The 23,096-nt window shown below is 40.6% G+C and overlaps 1 protein-coding gene across 1 annotated transcript in view; it reads right to left on the reverse strand.

Annotated features, from left to right (window-relative positions):
* The window catches only part of Sae1 (SUMO1 activating enzyme subunit 1), a 62,857-nt gene that overhangs the window by 18,779 nt on the left and 20,982 nt on the right, over window positions 1-23,096 (reverse strand). Inside the window, exon 6 of the mRNA XM_027945918.3 lies at window positions 15,075-15,180. Within this exon, the coding sequence (XP_027801719.1) occupies window positions 15,075-15,180 (106 nt within the window). The remainder of the gene's footprint in view (window positions 1-15,074; window positions 15,181-23,096) is intronic.

Here is a 23,096-nt window from a genome sequence, read left to right on the forward strand (position 1 = left end):
GGGCTCTAAATAAAATACAAAATAGGGCTGGGGATGTAGCTCAGTGGTTGAATGGTCCTGAGTTCAATCCTCAGTCCCCCCTCAATCCCCGCCAAAAAGATTGGCCCTGGATTCAATTCACAGCACCCACACACACACAAAGGAAAACAAAAGGAAAAAAAAAAATGAGTTGGCTTTCTCACCTCCGAGTACACCAATTTAAAAAATAACAAACCCCAAATTCAGGCTCTAGTATAGCCAAGTATTTTATTCTTCCCCTTAAAAATATCAAAGGATTTCTGAGTTTCACTTTTTAGACAGGGTCTCATCAAGCTGCTGAGGCTGACTTGCTATACTCTTGCCTCAGCCTCCCAAGCAACTGGGATTACAGATGTGCACCACACCACACTGCTCGACTCTCACCTTTAATGCGTATACTAAAAGCAATTTAAAAAGACCACAATTTAGAAGACCTCAAAAATATAGAAGCAAATTATGTAGAAGCAAGTATAAAATACCATGGACCCCCTTTTGCATGGCCTTTATCTAAGCTTTTCTAACCGCACCCTCTAGTCACAAAGCTGTTCTGACAGAGCCCTCTACATTCAGACCCACCCTGCCTGGTCACAAGCATCAGGGAAAGAGGGTCTTTTCTCCAGTCCAGCACTTGAGTGGCACATGACCTTGACTCTGGGCATCTGCTGCTCTCTGTCAACTGCTCTTGCGGAGGGAAGATGGCACAGGACATCCCCGTGACTGTTGTCTGACAGTCACAGAAAAGATGTGAGGCTTTCAACAAGACTTGCAGCTGGGCCCTAGGGCCTATGAGCAGCTCAAACATAAGCAGATGCTGGGGGTCGGGGCCTGCAAAGAAGGCAATAACAAAACAAGGCAGGTTGCTGACAATGTGCCCTATTATTTTACTCTGATCTCCATGGGTCTCAGTTTACCTTTTGCACAAGTAGAATAAGAAAATGTCCCAGGGTCCCTGTGAAGTTCAGATGAAATAACGGTCATAACGTAGTATTAGTAACACTTATAATTAAAGTCACACTGAGCACTTTGTTGGGTCATGTTTAAACATAAGCTCTGGGGATGATCACTTTGGCTCAAGTTTTGATTCTACTGCTTCCTGGGCAATGTGACCCTGGACAAATGACTTAGCTTCTTCAAGTCTCAATTTCTTCACTTGAAAACAGGACACAATCTGATCTTTTTCTTAAAAAAAAAAAAATATATATATATATATATATATATATGTATGTATGTATGTATGTATATATATATATATATATATATTTTAGTTATAGTTGGACACAATACCTTTATTTCACTTATTTATTTTTATGTGGTGCTGAGGATTGAACTCAGGGCTTCGTGCGTGCAAGGCGAGCACTCTCGCTGAGCCACAACCCCAGCCCACAATCTGATCTTATATAGATGTACTTAAAGCTGCACTTAAATTACATAACCAGTAATTAACACACTGTATATATCCCTGGCTGCCATCAATTCTTAGGATACTGCCTAGTCCGTCCTCTTACCATGTTGCACTTGCTGACATCTGTAAAACATCAAAGTGTGTTTATGGCTCACCTCTGCCCTTACCCTCACCTCTCTTCTCTGTTCATAGCAGTGCCTTCTTCCTTCCTGAATGACTGTGGTCTCTGCACTGTCTACCACTGATAACGTAGTGGTGTGTGTACACACACAAAAACACACACACACACACACACACACACACAACATACACTGCTTTTTTTGTTCTCCCTACAAATTATTTTTCAATATTGTGGTCATGACAACAACAAAGCAATAAGCCTCTGCTCTAGCACTGGAAACTATTTCCCTGTGGCTGTCTTGTCCTCAGCAGTTCCTGTCATTGGTTGACACCAAAAACCCACTAGGGAACATTATGCCCAAAAAGCAATGGCTGTCTATTGCCTGGCTGGTGAAGTTTACAAGTTTATTTATTTTGCAGTGCTGGGGATCAACCCAGGACTTCACACATGCTAGACAAGCACCTCTACTACTGAACTACAACCCAAGCCCTTACAATTCTTTTCTCCCTCCTTCAATATTTTTTTAGTTGTTACAAAGACACTGAGCCCTCACAAGTTCTAAAATAAGAAATTTCTTCTGCAGAGCACTGATTCTCAAATCAAGCTGGCAGAATCAAGAGACAAAGTTATTTAAAAATCAGAGAGCAGCCAGGCAGGATGGCACACACCTATAATCTCAGCTACTCGGGAGGCTAGAGCAGGAGGATTGCAAGTTCAAGGCCAGCCTGAGAAACTTAATAAGATGGCTCTAAAAATAGGAAGGGCTGGAGATGCACCTCAGTGGTAGCGGGTCCTTGTGTTCAATCCCTAGAACTACAAAAATAAAGAAACAAAAACCAGAGCTGTTGATGGTATAATTGAGAGGGAACTGAGAAATGAAGAATAATAGAAACAAAGTTTTCTATTTCTAAAACATTGTAAGTTAAAAAGGAAGAAGAGAGAAAATAAATCCTATAAGTGCCCATTAATAATGAATGATGCAAAAGAATTCATGCAATAATGAGGTGTAAAAACCAGGAAGCTGCAGAAGCATACACAAGAAATGGTAGTTTCCCCTGAGGTATCCAAATATTTTGCCAGGCGCAGTAGAGCATGCCAGTAATCCCAGCTAATCAGGAGGCTGAGGTAGCAGGATCCTAAGATCAAGGCTAGCCTCAGCAACTTAGCATGACCCTGTCTCAAAAAATAAAAGGGATGAAGATGTGGCTCAGTGGCAAAAGGTCCCTGGGTTCAACTCCCCAGTTAAAACAAACACACACACACACACACACACACACACTCACACTTATTTTACTAAGGAGATGCCTTATTTTTTACAAGTCAAGAAAAGCAGAAAATAAAACTATAACTAAGTCTGTCATATATGTGATTAATGGGAGTGAGAGAACCGGAAGTCAGTCAGCTAGGATCTGAATTTCTTCTTTCCAAATACGGAGAACCATGATTTTGAGCTGAGGTAACCGAGGTTTCTGACATTATAAGAAAGCAGTTATGGCTGGGGATATAGCACAGTTGATAGAGTGCTTGCCTCACATGCACTAGGCCCTGGGTTCAATTCCCAGCACCTAAAAAAAAAAAAAAGTTCAAGCAGTTATGAATGCCATTGTCTGGCTAGAAGACATACTAATTCCCCCATGGAGGGTCTTAGGTCTGACCGTCCTATCAAGAGAGAGAAGTTTCTTGTTATTCGTGAGTCCCTAGGTATGGACAGCTAGGACAGTGGTAATGTTTCCCAATCTCTTCGATGGGATAAGCATGTCCTGCAGCCATGTCTCAGGTTTAGAGCCTTTTCTGTCTTATGGCACAGTAGGAATAAGGACAAGGTCTATTTATGCAAATTATACCATTTAGATGGTTCACACATCCTTAAAATAAATAAATGAAGTCACAGGTTAAAAAACCAGCCAGCTACCCCATACTTGAGACAGGTGGCCAGAGCCATCAATCAAACCATTTGCCAAACTCCTGCTCTGAATCAGGTCTGTGCAGGACAGACAAGAGGTTAAGGAACCATGGCCAGGTCTGTGGTGCAGAGGGTAGTATAAGATTATAGAGGAAGGAAACCTAATGTAGACATGAGGAGTTCCATTCGTGAAAGCAGCACTGGACCTGAGCAGTGAGGAGCTACAGATACAGGCAAAATAGAAATGTATTTAGAAACACAGGGGCCCAGAGCATAGGGTTATGCGGAACAGGAAACCAGTTCAGTTATGACACAAGTGTAGGAAATGTGGAGAGCATAAGGAAGTAAAAAGGAGAAAAGGAGGTCAGTGTGCTGTAGTTCCGGGACACCAGTCCAGGAAGCCTGAACTGTACCCTGAAGGCAAAAAGAAATCACGGAAGAGTTTTGTTTTTTTTAGACAGATCGATCTGATGAATAGTAAATAATATAGATTAAAAGGAGATTTAAAGCCAGAGACTAGCTAGGAGGCTGACATAGAGGCTAACTAAGCCACTTGAAGAAGCCATCTTGGGAAAATTATCTAAATACGAGGGGCAGGAGCCTGGGGTGAGTTCCTGTCTCAGGGTTCTGTGTCAATGGGGGTACTTATCACAATCTTGAACTCAACACTCTCCAAAAGAGAAAATGGCAAATAGATCACAATAATGATTTTTAACACTTCCTCATACCTGATTTTTTTTTCCTTTTCTTTTTGTATTTTGAGACAAGGTTTCACTGAATTGCTTAGGGCTATGCTTAGCTGCTGAGGTTGGCCTTGAACTCTTGCCTCAGCCGCCAGAGTTGCTTGAATTATAGGCATGTACCTGGCTCCTTACCTATTTTCATCACTGATTTTAAGCTATACCCATAGCCTAATTTGGACTTAAAGATGCAAAAAGTGCACTCAGAAGCCCAGTGTGACTGCACCCATGCCCCATAGCAACACTCCACCACATCTGCCATCACTCTTCTCTTGTTTTTTTTCTGAATAATCTAAAGTAACTTGCTGCAAAATATTTTAGTGAATATTTCCTAAAACCATGGGCATTGCCACTATAAAACAATTATCAAAATCATAAAAATAATATTGATATATAACTATTATTTGATGTATAGACCTTTTCAACTTTTTAAAACATTTCTTTTGAATTTTTTTTTTTTTTTTTTTTTTTTTAGGTGTAGATGGACACAATACCTTCATTTTATTTGCTGGGGACTAAACCCAGTGCCTCACACATGCTAGGCAAGCGCTCCATCACTGAGCCACAACCTCGGCCCCTAGACCTTTTCAAATTTTACCAGTTGTCCCACATTGTCCTTTACAGCAAAAGGGGGGAACAAATCTTCCTGTTCAGGGATCCAACCCAGGGTTACATATGCCAATTTTCCTTTTTTTTTGGTGCTGGGGATTCAACCCAGGGCCTTGTGCATGCGAGGCAAGCACTCTACCAACTGAGCTATATTCCCAGCCCCCAATCTCCTTTTATCCGAAATAATTCCTCAGTCCTGCATGACACTTTCAAAAAGTACACCATTTATTTTCTAGAATATTGCTCAATATTGTTCGGTTTGGCTCTGTCTGACGTATCCAGGTTAAGAATTCCAAAGCAATATTATGTCCTTTATCTCAGGAGGCAGGAGGTCTGTCCATCCTGTGTTGGGGATGTTAACCTTGATCACATCTACTGAGGTACAATCTGTCAGAGGGTTCTCTCCTGTATGTCTCTTGGAATGAAACCCACGGCCTCGCGTAATCTAAGCAAGCAATCTACTCCTGAGAAGCATCCCCAGTAAGCCCTCCATATCTCTCTTCATCCCATGAGGAGACAGCTTATCCCGCTTCACAGAAAATAACCTTCTCCCATTCGCTTTAGCAATTCACCGAGGACTCCTTTTTCAACTTTGAGAGGGACTCTTCCATTTCCAGGCTCAAGTGATCGTCTTGCCGCAACGGAACCTCAAGTGCTACGATTACAAGAAATGTACTACTGGGGCTGGGGTTGTGGCTCAGTGGTAGAGTGCATGCCTAGCACGTGTGAGGCACCACATAAAAGTAAAGTAAAGGTATTGTGTACAACTAAAAAATAAATACTACAAAAAAAAAAAAAAGAAAGAAAAGAAATGTACTACTAAATCCAGCTTCATTGATGATTTTTTTTTTTTGGTGGTGGTGGTACTAGGGATTTAACCCATAGGCATTTTATCACTAAGACTGAAGCACAAACCCAAACCCAGTCCTTTTTTTTTTTTTTTTTTAAATCAATCTATCTATCTATCTTAGGATACTAAGGATTTAACTCAGGGGCACTCAACCCCTGAGACACATCTCCAGCCCTTTCTATTTTTTGAGACAGGGAGGGTCTTGCTAAGTTGCTGAGGCTGGCTTTAAACTTGTGATCCTCCTGTCTGGGCCTCCAGATCCTCTGGGATTACAGGTGTGTGTTACCATGCCCAGCCCAAATGATTCTTGATAAAAATAATATATAGAATGCTGGTGATGGGTCACAAATATGTAAACTTTTAAAATCCTGACTGTGGACTGGGGATATAGCTCAGTTGGTAGAGTGCTTGCCTCACACGCACAAGATCCTGGCTTTAATCCTGATCATCTGTTCTACCCTTATTGGGCACCACCTTTTTTTTTTTTTTTTTTTTTAATGTATCTCCGCGCCCCCCCCCGCTTCTTTCTTTCTTTCTACGCCTTCCGGGGATGGATCCTAGGCCTCACACAACATGCTGGACAAGCCCTCTAGCACTGACTTCAACTATAGCCCATCATTCAACATTCTTAAAGCTATTCCACATTTTGGGGCACACCAGGATAGTCCAAGTTCACTTATTATTATCCTACCCCAGATCAAATAGCAGTCATTTTGTTGGGCATGGTGACATAATCCTAGAGACTTGAGAAGCCAAGGCAGGATGATCTCATATTGGAGGCTAGCCTCAGCAATTTAGCAAGGCCCTGACTCAAAATAAAAAGCAAAAAGGGCTGGGTATGTAGCTCAGTGGTAAAGTACCCCTGGGGAAAAAAAAAAAAGCAGTCATCTGTCCAAAGAGCCTGGTTCCACCAATGGATTGCCTTGGGGATGTCTGCATCTGTACCCCTGAACAAATAGATCTAGGAAATTTATTTATGTGTACCACATACATCTGTTTCTATATCTACATATTAAAAAAAACATGAGTTCATCCTAGCAACTCTAGTTCCAATTCAATATCACAGCATTCCTTCTTGCCTTTCCCTTCTTCCATATTTACAAAAACACCCTATCTAACCTGGGGACCAACCCTTTATCCACATTATGTTTACCTATTTGCTCAACCCTAGATACATATTTAGTGGTTTTAAAACTGCTAACTCATACCACTGTGAAACACAAGCTACGGTTCAGTAGTAACTGGCTGATTTCTTTAGTCTGAGGGATCCAGTCAAAACACTGCATTTAAGAGCTACTTGGGTTACTACTTCCTTTTGTTCCTGCTTCACAGTAATGTCTTTAAAGTACAGCACTTTAGGACTAGGGATGTAGATCACTGGTGGAGTGCTTGCCTAATATGTGCAAAGCCCTAGGTTCGATCCCCAGCATCAAAACAAAAACAAACAAAAAATCTCAATACTTCATACAAACACCAACAAGTAAACCAAAGTTTCAAGGGTTTGTCCCAGGATATAAATTCCCCCTGCTATAGTTATGGCTTCCCCCCGTAATTTGACAATCCTTCAGAAACCTGGAAGCTTTATAAAAACAGAGATGTTAAGTCACCTTAAGAAATTTTGATTCAGTAAAGCTAAGCTAGATGGAATCAAGCAATCTGTATTTTTCAAATGTCTTCTGGTTAATTCTGATATCCTGACAAATGAGAAGTCACTGGCCAGTTCCCAAGTAAGCTTCAAGGGTCTCTCTAGTGGGGTCTTTGTCCTGGGGTCCACTGCATATGCTGTTCCTTTGCCTGCAACAGTCTCACCTTTACCACCTAGCCTGTACCTGCTCAAGACTACCACTCCCCAGGGATGGCCAGACTCTCAGTTCTCTGAGCTCCCATAACAGTTTGCTTTTGACTATTACGGAGTAATTCAGACATACTGAAAAAAAGAAAACAATAGCTTTTTCTTTTTTCGGCACTGGGGGGATTAAACCCAGGGCTTCACGTACGCAAGGCAAGCACTCTACCACTGAGCCACACCCCCAGCCTTACCATAGCTTTTTCCATAGCCCTCTGGTATAGTTCTCTTCACAAGGTACAGCATTATTTATTTGTCTTTTCCATTGGTGAGGAGACTTAGTCTTCCTCTGATGATGATTCCCAGCCACGAGATCTGGCAAATAGGAGATGTTCACAAATGTTTGGTCTAAGGTTATTTTCAGCTGCAGTTCTGTGGCCCAAAATCGGCCTTAAGTATTTTTCCACAACTCATCAGAACAGTCTGAGAAAATTAAGATTGCCCAGGATTCTCTGGTAAGTACCTCTCATCTTGGAATGAGTCCATTTCTTCCTGCTCTGGGCTCCACCTCCATTAACATTATTGTTCACACTGGTCAGTGAACGCTGTTTCCATACTAGACCCGATATTTTTAGCACTTCTGTTATGATAAACTCATAGTAACCTCAAAAAGAACAAATCAAAGTCAACTTTTTGCCACAGGAAACCAGCTCATGCTTAATGTTTTGCAACACGCCATGGAAGAATAATAAAAAGATGAGACTTTTTGCTCACAGATGGTGAGGCTGACTCTCAAGATAGTGGAAAAATGCAGCAGGAAGCATTCAGTCTAGCCACTATCTTATTAAGTAAACTGGAAAAACACACAATATCCAAATGCGTCAACACTAACATACAAAGGGAGGTGTGTGTGTGTGTGGGGTCAACAGAGCAGCTGCTTCACCAGAGGCTTAATTGTGAATGGGGCAGCAAGAAACGTTCACATGTAAGTAAAGGCCAGGGCCAGGAAGACTAGATTTAAAAAGACTGGTGAGTAGTAAGAAGCAGGGCAGCAAGAAGAACCTGTGGGGATACCAGTAGGTGAGCAGCTTTCCCTCCAAGGTGCAGTAAGTGCCATAAGCAATAATGAGCCGCTTAAACAAAAATATTCATTTATGGAGCACCAACTGGCAATGGTGAAACAAAGTCAGGTTCTTTATTTTCAAATGTGCATCATAAACAAGCATACTGTACTCACTAGAAATCATCAGGTTATTTTTAATTTATCACTAAGGCATCAAAGTCACATCTATTCATTCCTATAAAGGATCCTGAGGAATCCAAGGCCTGGGAAAACTGAAAACAACCTACATGATCATAGATGCGGGTACAGCCAAAGGATTACTACATTAGGCAGCCAACAATTTAAACAAGGTCACTCTAAGATACACTCCAAGATTTTTCCAGTATTATTTATGCCATCAAGTTTAAGAAAAAACAACTTACTAATGAAGTCATACAGTTAACTGCATACACACAATTATAACAATCTCTCTTCAAGTATGTATTTAAAATATTGTTTAGCTAGGTGCAGTGGCCCATGCATGCACTTGGGAAGCAAATGCAGGAGGATCACAAGATCAAGCCAGCCCCAGCAAATTTAGTTAAGATCCTGACTCAAACAACAAAAAGGGATAGGAGCTGGTGAGGATTGGGGGGGTGCTGGGGATGTAGCTCAGTGGCAGAGTGCTTGCCTAGCATATGCAAGGCCCTGGATTCAACCTTAAAGAGAAAAAAGAAAAAAAGAGAACTTCCTGCGGGGCATGGTGGCACATAACTGTAATCTCTGAGTCAAGAGGCTGAGGCTGGAGGATCATTAACTTTGAGGCCCTCATTGGCAACTCAGCAAGACCCTGTCTCAAAATAAAAACTTACATGTTTTATGGGGAAACAAAACAATTAACTAGGTCATAAATCATATAATTTTTTTTGGTTGGGGGTGTTGGGGATTAAACCCAAGGAATGCTGAGCATGCACTCTGCCAATAAACCACAGCTTTCAGAGAATCTCTTTTTTTTTTCCCCTTTTTTTGTAGTTCTAGATGGACACAATATATTTTATTTGTTCATTTTTAATGTGGTGCTGAGGATCAAACCCAGTGCCTCACACATGCTAGGCAAGCACTCTGCTGCTGAGGTACAGCCCCAGCTCAGCATTCAGAGAATCTCTGAACCAGAGTTTTCTGTAGTATAGTGGTGATCCAGCTTCCCTAACATGCAGATCCTGATATGACATTTAACAAAATCCTGAATTTAGAGATTTATAGTATAGAGGTCAGGAGCACAGTCCACAGGTAAAACAGACTCCATGTTTCTAAATTCTAGATTTGTCTATAAACCAAGTATATGACTCCGAGCAGTCAAAAACAAGCTCAACTTTGGTCACCTTACAGGAAAATGAAAAAAACAACTACACTTCAAAAGTTGTCTCAAGGGCTGGGGATGTGGCTCAAGCAGTAGTGCGCTTGCCTGGAATATGCGCAGCGCTGGGTTCGATCCTCAGCACCTCATAAAAATAAAATAAAGATTTTGTGTCCACCGAAAACTAAAAAATAAATATTAAAAATTCTCTCTCTCTCTCTTAAAAAAAAAGTTGTCTCAAGAATATGTTAACCTCAGCAGGGTGTGATGGCACAGGCCTGTAATCCAGCAGCTTGGGAGGCTGAGATAGGAGGATTCCAAGTTCAATGCCAACCCCAGCAGATTAAAGGCACTAATCAACTTAGCAAGACCCTGACTCAAAACAGGCTGGGGCTGTAGCCACTGGATAAGCATCCCTGGGTTCAACCCCCAGTATCCCCCATGCTCAAAAAAAAAAAAAAAAAAAAATAATAATAATAATATGTTGTCAACCTCAGTACCTCAGTTCCAAGTAATGCAGCAAGTAGTGTTCAATACACAGTAAATATTTGTAGGTACCAAAAACATGAAAATAGCACTGCCTGCAAAGTTGACCACTGTACCAGACATTCCCTAAGACTACCCATATCTTGATGTGGGAATGTTACCAAGGTTTGACTTTATAATAAGCAAAACTACGGCCCCATTTTAATTAATCAATTTCTGATGTGTTCACCCTGATTTTAAAGTTATCACTCAGTATGTGATTATAAAATATGCTGAACACCAGAGATGAACACTCAGGTGGTATAAAATCTGTGTCCCTGATGTGGACACCTTTCATACCACCATCTCCTTACCTTTCTTGGAACTAAGGGAAAGGAGATTGATTACTCCTCATCTCCCTTATCAGGTCAGAAGCCAGGATCTGAAGTTTACACACCAAAGGTTATCCCCACTAAGATAAGGGTGCAGCAGAGAACTCAGAACAGGTCTGTTGGTCTCTAAAGTCTGTGCTTTTCCCATGACATAGGACTGTCTCCCACTCCACTTGGACCATAGTTGGTGATCAAAACAGGACAGGCAAAAATACGATTCTAACTATAATGGGATTCTAGGACTGACTGAAAGATCTTCTGTTTGACTCAGGAGACCGAGGCCCTAAGCAGGTTATCAAAATGAAAAATAATTAATTGGCTCAGTGGTTACCCCCGGGATCAATCCCTGGTATTAAAAAAATAAATAAAAAGAAAAAAACAGAAAGCAGAAAATGAGGCATACAAAAAAACTTACAAATTATTAGATTGATTGATTACTTAGGAGGCAGACACCATAGAAACTGATCAGTTAATTTAGTGCTATCATTTTGGAGTTGAGAAAACAATATCCAAAATCAGGCAAATTGATGTGTTCGGGATTCCCAAGGTCACAAAGGCAGTTAACAGCAAGTGTATCTGGCAGAAGTTAACTTCACATGTGAAAGCTGCTATGTTCTAATGAGGTCATGTTACATGAGAATCTATTATATAAACAGCCAAGCAGAAAATCAAAAGTGTATTTATGTGAATATAAAAATAAGGTTGATATTCTCAGTTAGTTTAATACCTACAAACTGAGACTTCTAGTCTGCTGGCAGTACTACCCAGGAAAGAGATCATGAGAATCATTTCCCTCTACTTCTAGAACTTTATGGTCCAACTGGTGGCCTAAGGAATTAACCAAGTATGCCCAGACTGAAGGAAACCTGGCCCCAGAGCTCACTGCATTTGGGACATGCTCTGCAGTTCCAGGTGCAGCATCGTGCAAAGACTGCAAGGCATAGAAAGATCAGGAGGGGAAAACAACAATCATGAAAAATATGCATGTGGGGCTGGGGATGTGGCTCAAGTGGTAGGGCGCTCACCTGGCATGCGTGCGGCCCGGGTTCGATCCTCAGCACCACATAAAAATAAATATTTTGTGTCCACCGAAAACTAAAAAATAAATATTAAAAATTCTCTCTCTAAAAAAAAAAAAAAATGCATGTGAAAACAGAGAGGTTAGGACCTGTCATCTGCTGCTGAGAGAGAAGCCCAGGAAAGGTGATGTTGGGTATGCAAAAAAGGTGTATGTGGCATTAAAGAACCAGCACCTAGAAGAGTCAGGAGATAGGGGTTGGAGATGTGGCTCAAGTGGTAGCGCGCTCGCCTGACATGCGTGAGGCACTGGGTTCGATCCTCAGCACCACATAAAAATAAAATAAAGATATTGTGTCCACCTAAAAAAACTAAAACTAAAAAAAAAAGAGAGTCAGGAGATGAATTTTTAAAAACCAAGGAACCACTAACCTATATGACCAGGAGAGTCAGTTCCCTTCTAGGCTTGTCAGTGTGTGTTCACCGTACATGACAAGTCAGAAAGGGACTGCACGCAGCACTATTTACAGTGCTCTAAGGCCCTGGGCAAAGTGGTGGGATGGTTTAGAGGTGTAGGCCAATGAGAAGGACTCCTTTAGCTATGCCTGTCCCAGGTGAGGGACGGAGGGAATAATGAGAAGAACACAGCTGGGCACAGCGCGAAGCGCACCTATAATCCCAGTGAAGCTGAGGCAAAGTACTGCAAGTTTGAGGCCAGTCTGGATCATATATCAAGACCCCGTCTCAAAATAAAAAGTTGATAAAGGGATTCAGGATGCAGCTCAGTAGCAGCAAAACACACACACACACACACATATTCTATGACTTTTCCTGACTTGAAAAGTTAAAAATGGCAAATTTTATGTCTTACCACAACAAAAACATTTTCTATTAACAAATAGTTTTTTGGTTTTTTAAAAAATATCTTTATTTAGGGGCTGGGGCTCAGTGGTAGAGCACTAGTCTCGCATGTGTGAGGCCCTGGGTTTGATCCTCATCACCATAAAAATAAAATAAAAAGGTATCGTGTTCACCTACAAATTAAAAAACCATTTTTAAAATATCTATCTATTTTTATGTGGTGCTGAGGATCGAACCCAGTGCTTCACATGTGCAAGGCAGGAGTTCTACCTGTGAGCTACAGTCCCAACCCCCCCAAATAATATAGTTTTAATCACGATTATCACCTTGGAACTTGAAATAACAAAGACTGATAACTAGGACCATCTGGAAGAGAGAAATAAACATATGGGTTATATTTTCCATTTGCCACCATCCTAAGCAAGATCCTAAGCAACTCAGTGAGACCCTTTCTAAAAACAAAACAAAAAAAGGAGTCGTAGCTTAGTGGTAAAACAACTCTGGGTTAAATCCCCAGTACCAAAACAAACAAACAAAAAAAAAACAGGCAGGGTCAGGAGGAGTGTAGGGGTCAGAGGCAGACTGCTCATATAATGTGTGAAGCCCTGGGTTCCCCCCAGCATCGTAAATAACAATAAATAATTTTTAAAATGACAGAGCTGAGTCTATTTTAATTCCAAAACTCCTGTTCTTCTTCTTATTATTTTTTATTTTTTTAAAATTTTTAATATTTTATTTTTTTTAGTATTTGGCGGACACAACATCTTTGTTTGTATGTGGTGCTGAGGATCGAACCCGGGCCGCACGCATGCCAGGCGAGCGCGCTACCGCTTGAGCCACATCCCCAGCCCCTTATTATTTTTTAAATATTTATCCTTTAGTTGTAGTGGACACAATTATTTTATTTTTTATGTGATGCTGAGGATTAAACCCAGAGCCCCCACATGTGCTAGGCAAATGCTCCACCACTGAGCCACAACCCCAGCCCCTCCAAAGTTCCTGTTCTAAACAACCACACAACACTGCCTGCAGTATGGGTCCTAATCCTACTTCCTCATCAACCCTGTCTACCTCTCTAGGCCCTTGGAACATCAGCACGGACAGGATACCTTAACTTGTCTCCTACTATTCCAGGGTATTTCTTTTGTCTCCTTAATTGAACACTGGCTTCTCCCAAAGCAGGGATAGCCACAACATTTGGTTCCTCCTCAGCCTATTGCCTTTTAAAACAGGGTATATCAGCTGTGTCATATGGATGCTACAAAGATTCAAGGAGCTAGTATGTGTACAGCGCTGAGAATGGCACTTAAATACTCTCATTACTTTGTATATCACACAGTATTTAATCAGACTTCTAAGATATGGGTTGTTTTGGTCCAATTTCCTTTGTTATTTACAACCTGTATTCTCTTGGGCAAAATACTTAACCTCTCCATCTCTGTTTCTTCATCCCAAGAAGCCAAATCTGGAATCATTTCTATCCTGTATACTTTGAAGGTGCCCTGATATGGAGATGTATGAGAAAACACTCTGGAAATTGCAAAGAGTTGAATCAGGGGTTCTTACCTCAGCAATACCAACATTTAAGCTGAACAGCTCTATGTCAAGTGCTGTCCTATCCACTGTAGATATTTAGCAGTACCCCAGGACTTTTTCTAACCACTAGATGCCGATAATATCTCCCTACCCAATTGTAACATCCAAAAATGTCTCATGACATTAACAAAATGGTCCCTGTTGAGGCTCACCAGATTATGCTAACTCACTACCAGGGACTCCTTTCATGAACAGCAGTAAAAGATGCTTATGTCATAACCTTTACAAACTAGTGGCTATTTCCTGAAGGTTTTCAATGTGCCAGGGACTAAGGGATTAGCTTCCCCCAAATGGCACCAGCTGACACTTCCTCCACACCAGGTCCCACAGCCTTCAGAAAGCACTTTCTGAAGGCTGCTCTTCTGACATGCCCGAGACTCATTCCTGCTTCACTCACATTTGTCTATACAAATGGATATATTTCACCCTCCAAATTATCCCTACCCTACCATCTCCTGTCTTGCTGTCACTTTTATTTAGTTACTGGAAAAGTTTTACTCACAGATAGGAATAAACTTATACTCTAATTTGATCTTCTTGCTAGTTACTAAGTAAGTTTTACATATTTTTTATAGATCTTTCTCTTTTTTTTTTTCCTTTTTGAGATGCTGGGGATTAAACCTAGGACCGCACATATGTTAGGTAAGTGTTCTATGTTGAGCTATGGCCTCAGCCCCCTCTTGTTTATTTTTTCAGTGCTAGGAATGGAACCCAAAGCCTCTTATGTTCTAGGCAAACACCCTACCACTGAGTTAAACCCCCACTCCTCCTGGACCCTTTTTGAATCATTATAGTGCTTGGGTACGGAGAAAATTTGACTTGGCAAATGTCACAAAACCATGTGTACACTGAGCCATATCTGCAGAAATTAAAACCAAAAGCCCAGTAGAAGGATGCTCTGCCTTCAGGACTCACCTTGCAAGAGAAAGTAATCAGAGGTCGTGCGCTTCAGGGCAGCCTTAGCTTTCTCAGTGCTCCAGTCCACCTCCAGTGCCTCTTTCACAGGGCAGAAGACCACCTTCTGTTGGAAAAAGGCAGAAGTACTTAGGGATAAAAATTATAAAGCTTCAAATTATAAAGCAGAAACTATTTCCATCTCAAAGAAATTACTTAAAGTTTACTGATCATTAAGAAGTTGGGAGTGGGGGTTGTGTCTCAGTTGTAGAGCATCCGCCTAGCATGGATGAGGCCCTGGATCCGATCCTTAGCATCACATAAAGGTAAATAAATAAAACAAAGGTGTTGAGTGCAACTACAACTAAAAAAATATTAAAAAAAAAAAAAAAAAAAAGGAAGCAGCAGCAGCAGCTGGGGTTGTGGCTCAGTGGTAGAGCGCTTGCCTTGCATGTGTGAGGCCCTGAGTTTCTTAGAGCCACATAATAAATAAAATAAAGGTATTGTTTGTCCATCTACAACTAAAAATTTAAAAAAAAAGAAAAAGAAAAAAAAGAAGTTAAGGCCCACTTAAAACTAAGAAATGCTTGTTGAATACCGGAGACAGTGATGGTCATGTACCTGCAAAGACAGAAGAGAGCGCCAAGTTCCTCAAGACCTAGTTCCATCTGGCTCTAACTTTGGCTGTATTCACATTACAGAAATACATCACCACTGAGAACAAGAACAAGTATGTCTTGAAATAGCAAACAAAAACAACTGAAAAATTAAATGTTTTTCAGTAGAATGGTTTAATGATAATAAAGGATGACAATAAAAACAGAAAATGAATAAGGGGGATGTGACAAAAGCTCAAGGCCACAGAAACAGAACTAGAATTGCAAAAGCCCTGTGAAAGGAGGAAGTGAGGCTAAAACCTATTAAGATAATCATATTATCCTTTTGGTACTGGGGATTGAACCAAGGGCTATCACATACTATAATAATGAACCCCAAAACCAGCCCCAAATTAACTATCCTGAAAAATGCAACAACATAGATTTAATTTTAAAATACACAACTTATTTATTTTCTAATTTTAAACAGTAAATAGGTATTATTTATCCCCCCTAAAAATTTAGAAAATAACAAATTATTCTTCCTAAACAACTGAGTCCAAAAGTCATGCACAACAAAACACAAAAACACCCCACCATCTCATCTCCTAGGTGGATGAGAAAAATCAAAAACAAAAAGAAGTGGGCTCGGGACTAGAGTTGTGGCTCAGTAGTAGAGTGCTTGCCTAGCATTTGCGAGGCACTGGGTTCGATTCTCAGCACCACATAAAAATAAAGGTACAACAACAACTAATAAAATATTAAAAAAAAAAAAAAAAAGGAAGAAGTAGAAGAAATGGGCTGGAGATATATAGCCCAACTGGTAGAGTGCTTGCCTCACATACACAAGGCCATGGGTTCAATCCCCAGCACCACAATTAAAAAAAAAAAAAGAATTAGCCAGGTACGATGGTGCAGTCCTATAATCCCAGTGGTTTGGGAGACTGAAGCAGAAGGATCGTTAAGTTCAAAGCCAGTCTCAGCAACTTACTGAGGCCCTAAGCAACTCAGTGAGACCCTGTCTCTAAAAAATATATATATAAAGTGCTTGCCTTGCACGCACAAAACCCTGGGTTCAATCCCAAGCATCAAAAAAATAAAAAATAGGGCTGGGGATGTGGCTCAAGTGGTAGTGCGCTCGCCTGGCATGCGTGCGGCCTGGGTTCGACCCTCAGCACCACATACAAAGATGCGTCTGCCGAAAACTAAAAAAAAAAAAAAAAAAAAAATTTAAATAAATAAATAAATAAATAAAAAATATAAAAAAGGGCTGGGGATGTGGGACTCAGGGTTAAGCACCCGTGGGTTTAATCCCCCACCCCACAAAAAAGAATTTGAGGAGCCAAGTTTGTCAAAGAACAGAATTAGCAATACAGAAAGAGGAAACTAGAATGAATCCTGTGGTGGGAGAGAGACATCACTATGAATTTAATTTCAATATACACAAATCAAGAAAATGGCTGATTTCAAAACTGGGGCAGAGGCTGGCACTCAGGCCCACATCTATAATCCCAGTGACTTGGGAGGCTAAGGTAGGAAGATTGTAGGTTCAAGGCCAGCCTCAGCAACTTAACAAGATCTGTCTCAAAGTGATGGATATGCAGCTCAGTCGTAGTCGAGTAACCCTGGTTACAATCCCCAGTATGAAAGGTGGGAATCAATGATGAGGCCAAGAGAATATGAGGAGTCTAGAATACCTTACTGCACTAGAAAGTAAAGAAATGCTCAGAAAAGGAAGGGGACATGTCAAAAGGAAAGCAGAGGCAGCTTTAGGGAGCTCCTACTGGTCAAATCTGGGGAAAATCAAGATAAAAATAAATGATAGCAATCCAACACTTCAAATAAACTGGAACCCATTAGGCCACATACCCAAAATTAACTGAATTAGTTAAGTGGTTGATAAGAAATGAGATATTGGGGCTGGGGATGTGGCTCAAGTGGTAGCGCGCTTGCCTGGCATGCGTGCAGCCCGGGTTCGATCCTCAGCACCACATACAAACAAAGATGTTGTGTCCGCTGAAAACTAAAAAATAAAAATATTAAAAAAAAAAAAAAAAAAAGAAATGAGATATTAACAGGGCTGGGTATGTGGCTCAAGCGGTATCGTGCTCGTCTGGCATGCGTGCGGCCCGGGTTCGATCCTCAGCACCACATACAAAGATGTTGTGTCCGCTGAAAACTAAAAAATAAAAATATTAAAAAAAAAAAAAAAAGAAAAAGAAATGAGATATTAACAGGGCTGGGTATGTGGCTCAAGCGGTATGGTGCTCGTCTGGCATGCGTGCGGCCCGGGTTCAATCCTCAGCACCACATACAAACAAAGATGTTGTGTCTGCCGAAAACTAAAATAAATAAATAAATAAATATCAAAGATTCTCTTTCTCTTAAAAAAAAAAAAAAAGAAAGAAATGAGATATTAACATATTTTAAAATGACTCTCCAAAAAATATATACGCAAAACATAAAGAAAAGACTAACTTCCAAGGAGAAAAAAAATCCCGTAGACAACATTTTACTTGAAGAATCAAAGTTAACATTACTAGCAAATCACACAACCAGATTACAGGATGCAATGGGAAGCATCCATTCTATAACATTCTTTCCAAAGATATGAAATTGAAGTCTAATCAAAAGAAAACATCAGATGAAAACAAATTTAAAAAAAAAAAAATACATCAGATGAACCCAAACTAAGGGATGTTTTTCAAAATAACTAGCTTACAATTTTTAAAAGTGTCATGAAAATCCATATATAATGCTGAACTGAATCCTTGTGCCATTAAGGACATTACTGGAATAACTAGCAAACCTAAATAACATCTAAGGATCAGAGAGCAATGTTGTATAAATGTAAATTCCCTGGTCGTGATGGTTGGCTTATGTTTATAGAAAACACTTGCTTGAGCAAACACAGACTGAAATATCTGGGGGTAGTGGGGGGGCGGGGCATCATGTTGGAACCTTACCCCAAAATGATTCAAATTGAACAGTTGTTAATACTAGCTCCATTTTGTCAATTTAAAATGTCATATGCAGGGGCAGGGATATAGCTCAGTTATCAGACTGCTTGCCTCACATGCACAAGGCCCTGGGTTCAGTCCCCAGCACCACAAAAAAAAAAAAAAAAAGGTACATTTTGAGTATAAAAATAATTTCAAATTTAGACAGGTGTCTACCTTTCCTCCTCTCTTCTCTCTCCTTTATTCCCTAGCTATCTAAAAAACCAAGTGAGCCTGGCTTGATGGCATATCCTGTAATCCCAGCTACTCAGAAGGCTGAAACAGGAGGATCACAAGTTTGAGGCCAGTCTGGGCAACTTAGTGAGACCCTGTCTCAAAATAGAAATTAAAAAGGCTGGGTAGCTCAATGATCCACAGTTCTGCAAAAAAACAAATAAAATAAAGAGGTGTGGCTTAGTGATAGTGTGCTTGCCTAGCATGTGCCAGGATTTAATCCCCCATACCACCTCACCCACCCCGCACCACAAACAGAAAAAGACTACAAATTTCTAGGTCCAATCCCCAGACCTACTTATTCAAAATCTCCAAGGCAGGCATGGAGGGATCCAGGAGTCTCCAGCTTTAAAAAGCATTCTAACAAACGACAACTGTAATTGATACAATCTGCCAGTAGAATAGCAAAAAAGCATGAAGTCACTAAAGGTTACTGTTACATACTGTTGGCTGCAGAATGTAAACGGATAAAAACTTTTTGATTCTACTTAGCAGAATCTGCCAAACCCTATGATGCTCTAATTTAACCTAGAGAAAGTAACAGGATTGTCCTAGAGACTATCTACACACACTCACAGACTTACTGTAGCAGTTTTTAATGGCAAAAATGTACATGCCTAAATGACCATGGACAGAAGAATAGATATATAAACAATAATGTATTTACACAATAAATACTTTACAGCAAAAGAATGCCCTGCAGTGCTGCCCAAGACAATTTGCTGTGATGATGGAAATGGTGAACCTGGGCTGCACAATACCAAGAGGTATGTGTGGTTACTAAGCACTTGAAATGTGGCTAGTGAGACTTAGGGACTCAACTTTTTATGGCATGTAATTTTAATTACTTTAATTTAAATAATCATGTGGCTAGTGGCTACCATAATGGACAGAAAAGCCCTAACTCCATACAGATGTCCTCACAAACAAAAAGCTGCTATTAAAAGGCAGGTGCAGCACACATGCAATATGAAACCAATTCTGAAGTTAAAAGGCATGCAAAAGCAATTCCAGATAGTGCTTGGACATGCATACATATATATACACAATAAAAAGAAATACAAGGGCTGGGATTTTGGCTCAGTGGCAGAGGGCTTGCCTTGTGCCATGTGAGGCACTGGGTTCGATCCTCAGCACCACATCAAAATAAATAAATAAAATAAAGGCATTGTGTTCATCTACAACTTAAAAAAAAAAAAGAAATATACAGGGCTGCAGTTGTGGCTCAGTGGTAGAGCACTTGCCTTGCACATGTGAGGCACTGGGTTCGAACCTTAGCACCATATAAAAATAAATAAATAAGCAAAATAAAGTTACTGTGTCCTTCTACAACTAGGAAGAAAGGAAGGAAGAAAGAAAGAAAATAAATACACATGAACGAGAAAAAATTGAGGATGATAACTCACGTTGGGAGGACAACCATGGGTTCTCAACCACTCGGGCAATGTTAATGCTTTAGATCACAGGTGGGTTTCCTATATCCTTCTTATTTTATGTCTAAATTATTGCATAATAAGCCCTAAAGTGTCATTTATACTTAGACACGTGATACAACAAAGCCAAGTCAGGCACTGTGGCATAGGTATGTAATCCCAGGTAATCAGGAGGCTAAGGGAGAAGGATCATAAGTTTCTAGGCCAGCTTGCAAAACATCTCAAAATAAAATTTAAAAAGGGGTTAGGGGCATTACTCAATGTTATAGTGCTTGCTGACCATGCACAAGGCATGGGGTTCAATCCACAGAACGGTGGGGGGGGGGGGGGCACCGCACCCAACAGGGTTGTGGGCTTTATCTGCCCTTCCAAGTATCTTTCTAATTCAAACAAATGAACCAGCAACCCTAGAGTTACCTGGTTAGGAGCAAAGGCCAGAGGAACCCGGGAGAAGATAATAAGGATCATATAGAATAGTGTGATGATATTAAAACCATTTGGGTGGGGTTGGAGATGTGGGGACATAGTCCGTCATACCTGAGACCCTAGGTTCCATCCCCAGTACTGCATAAAAATAGAGGAGCCAACTGGGCGATGTGGCACACACCTGCAATCCCAGCAGCTCTGGAGGCTAAGATAGGAGGATCCAAAGTTCAAGGCCATAGATGAACTGGAGACTATCAGGCTAAGTGAAATAACCAATCTCAAAAAAACCCAAAGGCTGACCATTCTGATATGCTATGCTAACACACAATAAGTGGAGTGGATAGAAGTTCATTGGATTAGACAAAGGGGAATGAAGAGAGGGAGGATGGGAATAGGAAAGACAGTAGAATGAATCAGACATAACTTTTCTATGTTCGAATACAAATACACAATCATTGTAACTCCGTATTATGTACAACCACAAGAATGGGAAGTCATACTCCATGTATACATAAAATGTCAAAATACATTCTACTGTTACACATAACTAAAAAGAACAAAAAAAATTTAAAAAGAAAAAAAGTTCAAGGTCAGCCTCAGCAACATAGTGAGACCCTGTCTCAAAATAAAAAATAAAAAGGATGTGGGTCAGTGGTTAGGTGCTCCTAGGTTCAATCCCTGGTACCAATAAATAAATAAATAGGGCTCATAGATAAATAAATAGTAGCTCATTGGTAAACTGTCCCTGGACTATATCCCTAGTACCCTCTCTTTACCTCCCCCAACAAAAGGAAGACACAGAAATGCTTGTTTTTTTGCTGGTTAAAGCTACTCTGAAGGCTGAGACAAGGATTGCAAATTCAAGGCTAATCTGCATAACTTAGCAAGACCCTATCTGAAGACAAAATTTAAGAAAAAAGGGTAGGGATATAGCTCATAAGTAGTAATCTCCTGGCCTCATTCCTAAATACTGCTCTAAATAAATAAACAAATAAATTAGAGGGCTGGGATTGTGGCTCAGGGGTAAAGCGCTGGCTCGCCTTAGCCTAGCACGGGCGGGATTGGGGGGGCACCGGACCGGTTCAATCCTCAGCACCACATAAAAAAATAAAGGCATTGTGTTGTGTCCATCTACACCTAAAAATAAACAAATATTTAAAAAATAAATTAGAATCAATCCTCAACTGTGAAATTTCTCAACTAATTCATGAGGAGTATTAACAGTGCCCAAATTAGTCACCTACTATTTTAAGAGCAGACAACTCATCTCCAGAAGCCCCAAACAACTCAAAAAACAAAACGTGAACAACACAGGTGGGACAGTGGCCTTTTAATCTGAATTTTTTTTCAGAATGTTGTCAATTTTTACATATTTTATCCTATCTCTTCATAAAACTTCAGTTTTCCTAAAAATTGTCAGCCTGTGCCCTCAGATCACTGTCTATGCTCTCTACCATCTCTTCCTCCCTCTGCAGCTGAGGTATCAGGTCAGGCCATTTCTGGCTTCTCCATCAGCTGTAGGCTGATAGAACAGGACTGTGCTTCTGCACCCATATAGTGCCTTACATGCAACAGACATTGTTTAACTCACAGAAAGAACTGGCTGTCTTGGAGTGGGGAAAGCCAGTGTGACTCTGCCCCTACATCTGTCATTTTTTTTATCTCATTTCCTTTGACTGCATACTAGTCCAGGCTCTGATGCTTGGCAAACTTGTCCTTCACAAGCTGACTCAAACACTCCCCTGGGAAACCTTTTCAGACACTTCCTCACCACCACATCTTTACTCTCTCCTTTATCTCCTGCACATCACTGTCTATATCAGGCCTGTGACAACCACCTAATTCTGATGAAATCTGTCTTGTGACTTCTGCACCCTAAAGGAAGCAAACAAACTGATCACCTCAACAGGCCAGGCATTTTCCTACTGCCTTATTTATCATGATGGCACAGGTGCTAGAAAGGCCCAGTATCTTCCTAGGTGGTGAGAAAACCACAAACTGTTTTTCCTCTTTGTTTTTTAAGTTTCTAATTTAGGAGCACAAGGTGTACCTTGAAGCAAAAGTGGCTTTACAACATTTGGTTGAACTTAGGAAAAGGGGTGAGGGGAAGGGAACTCTAACCAGAAACCTTTCACAGGAAACAGGAAGTAGTGGCTTCCCCACCCCCATCCTGCATTCTCAGAGCATAACCCAACTAGTTATTCTGTACAATTTAGGCAAAAGGGTAGAATTTCAATCAAGGAATTTTTTACTACGAAGAGTACTTCAAAATCACAAAAGTATCTCTGCCAAAATAAAGGAGGCATGTCATTATAAGGTGGAAAGGCCAAAACCCAATTCAACCCAGCCTTTGAA

This window comes from Marmota flaviventris, chromosome 18 (assembly GCF_047511675.1).
Source record: "Marmota flaviventris isolate mMarFla1 chromosome 18, mMarFla1.hap1, whole genome shotgun sequence".
In the NCBI taxonomy this organism is placed as follows: Eukaryota; Metazoa; Chordata; class Mammalia; order Rodentia; family Sciuridae; genus Marmota; species Marmota flaviventris.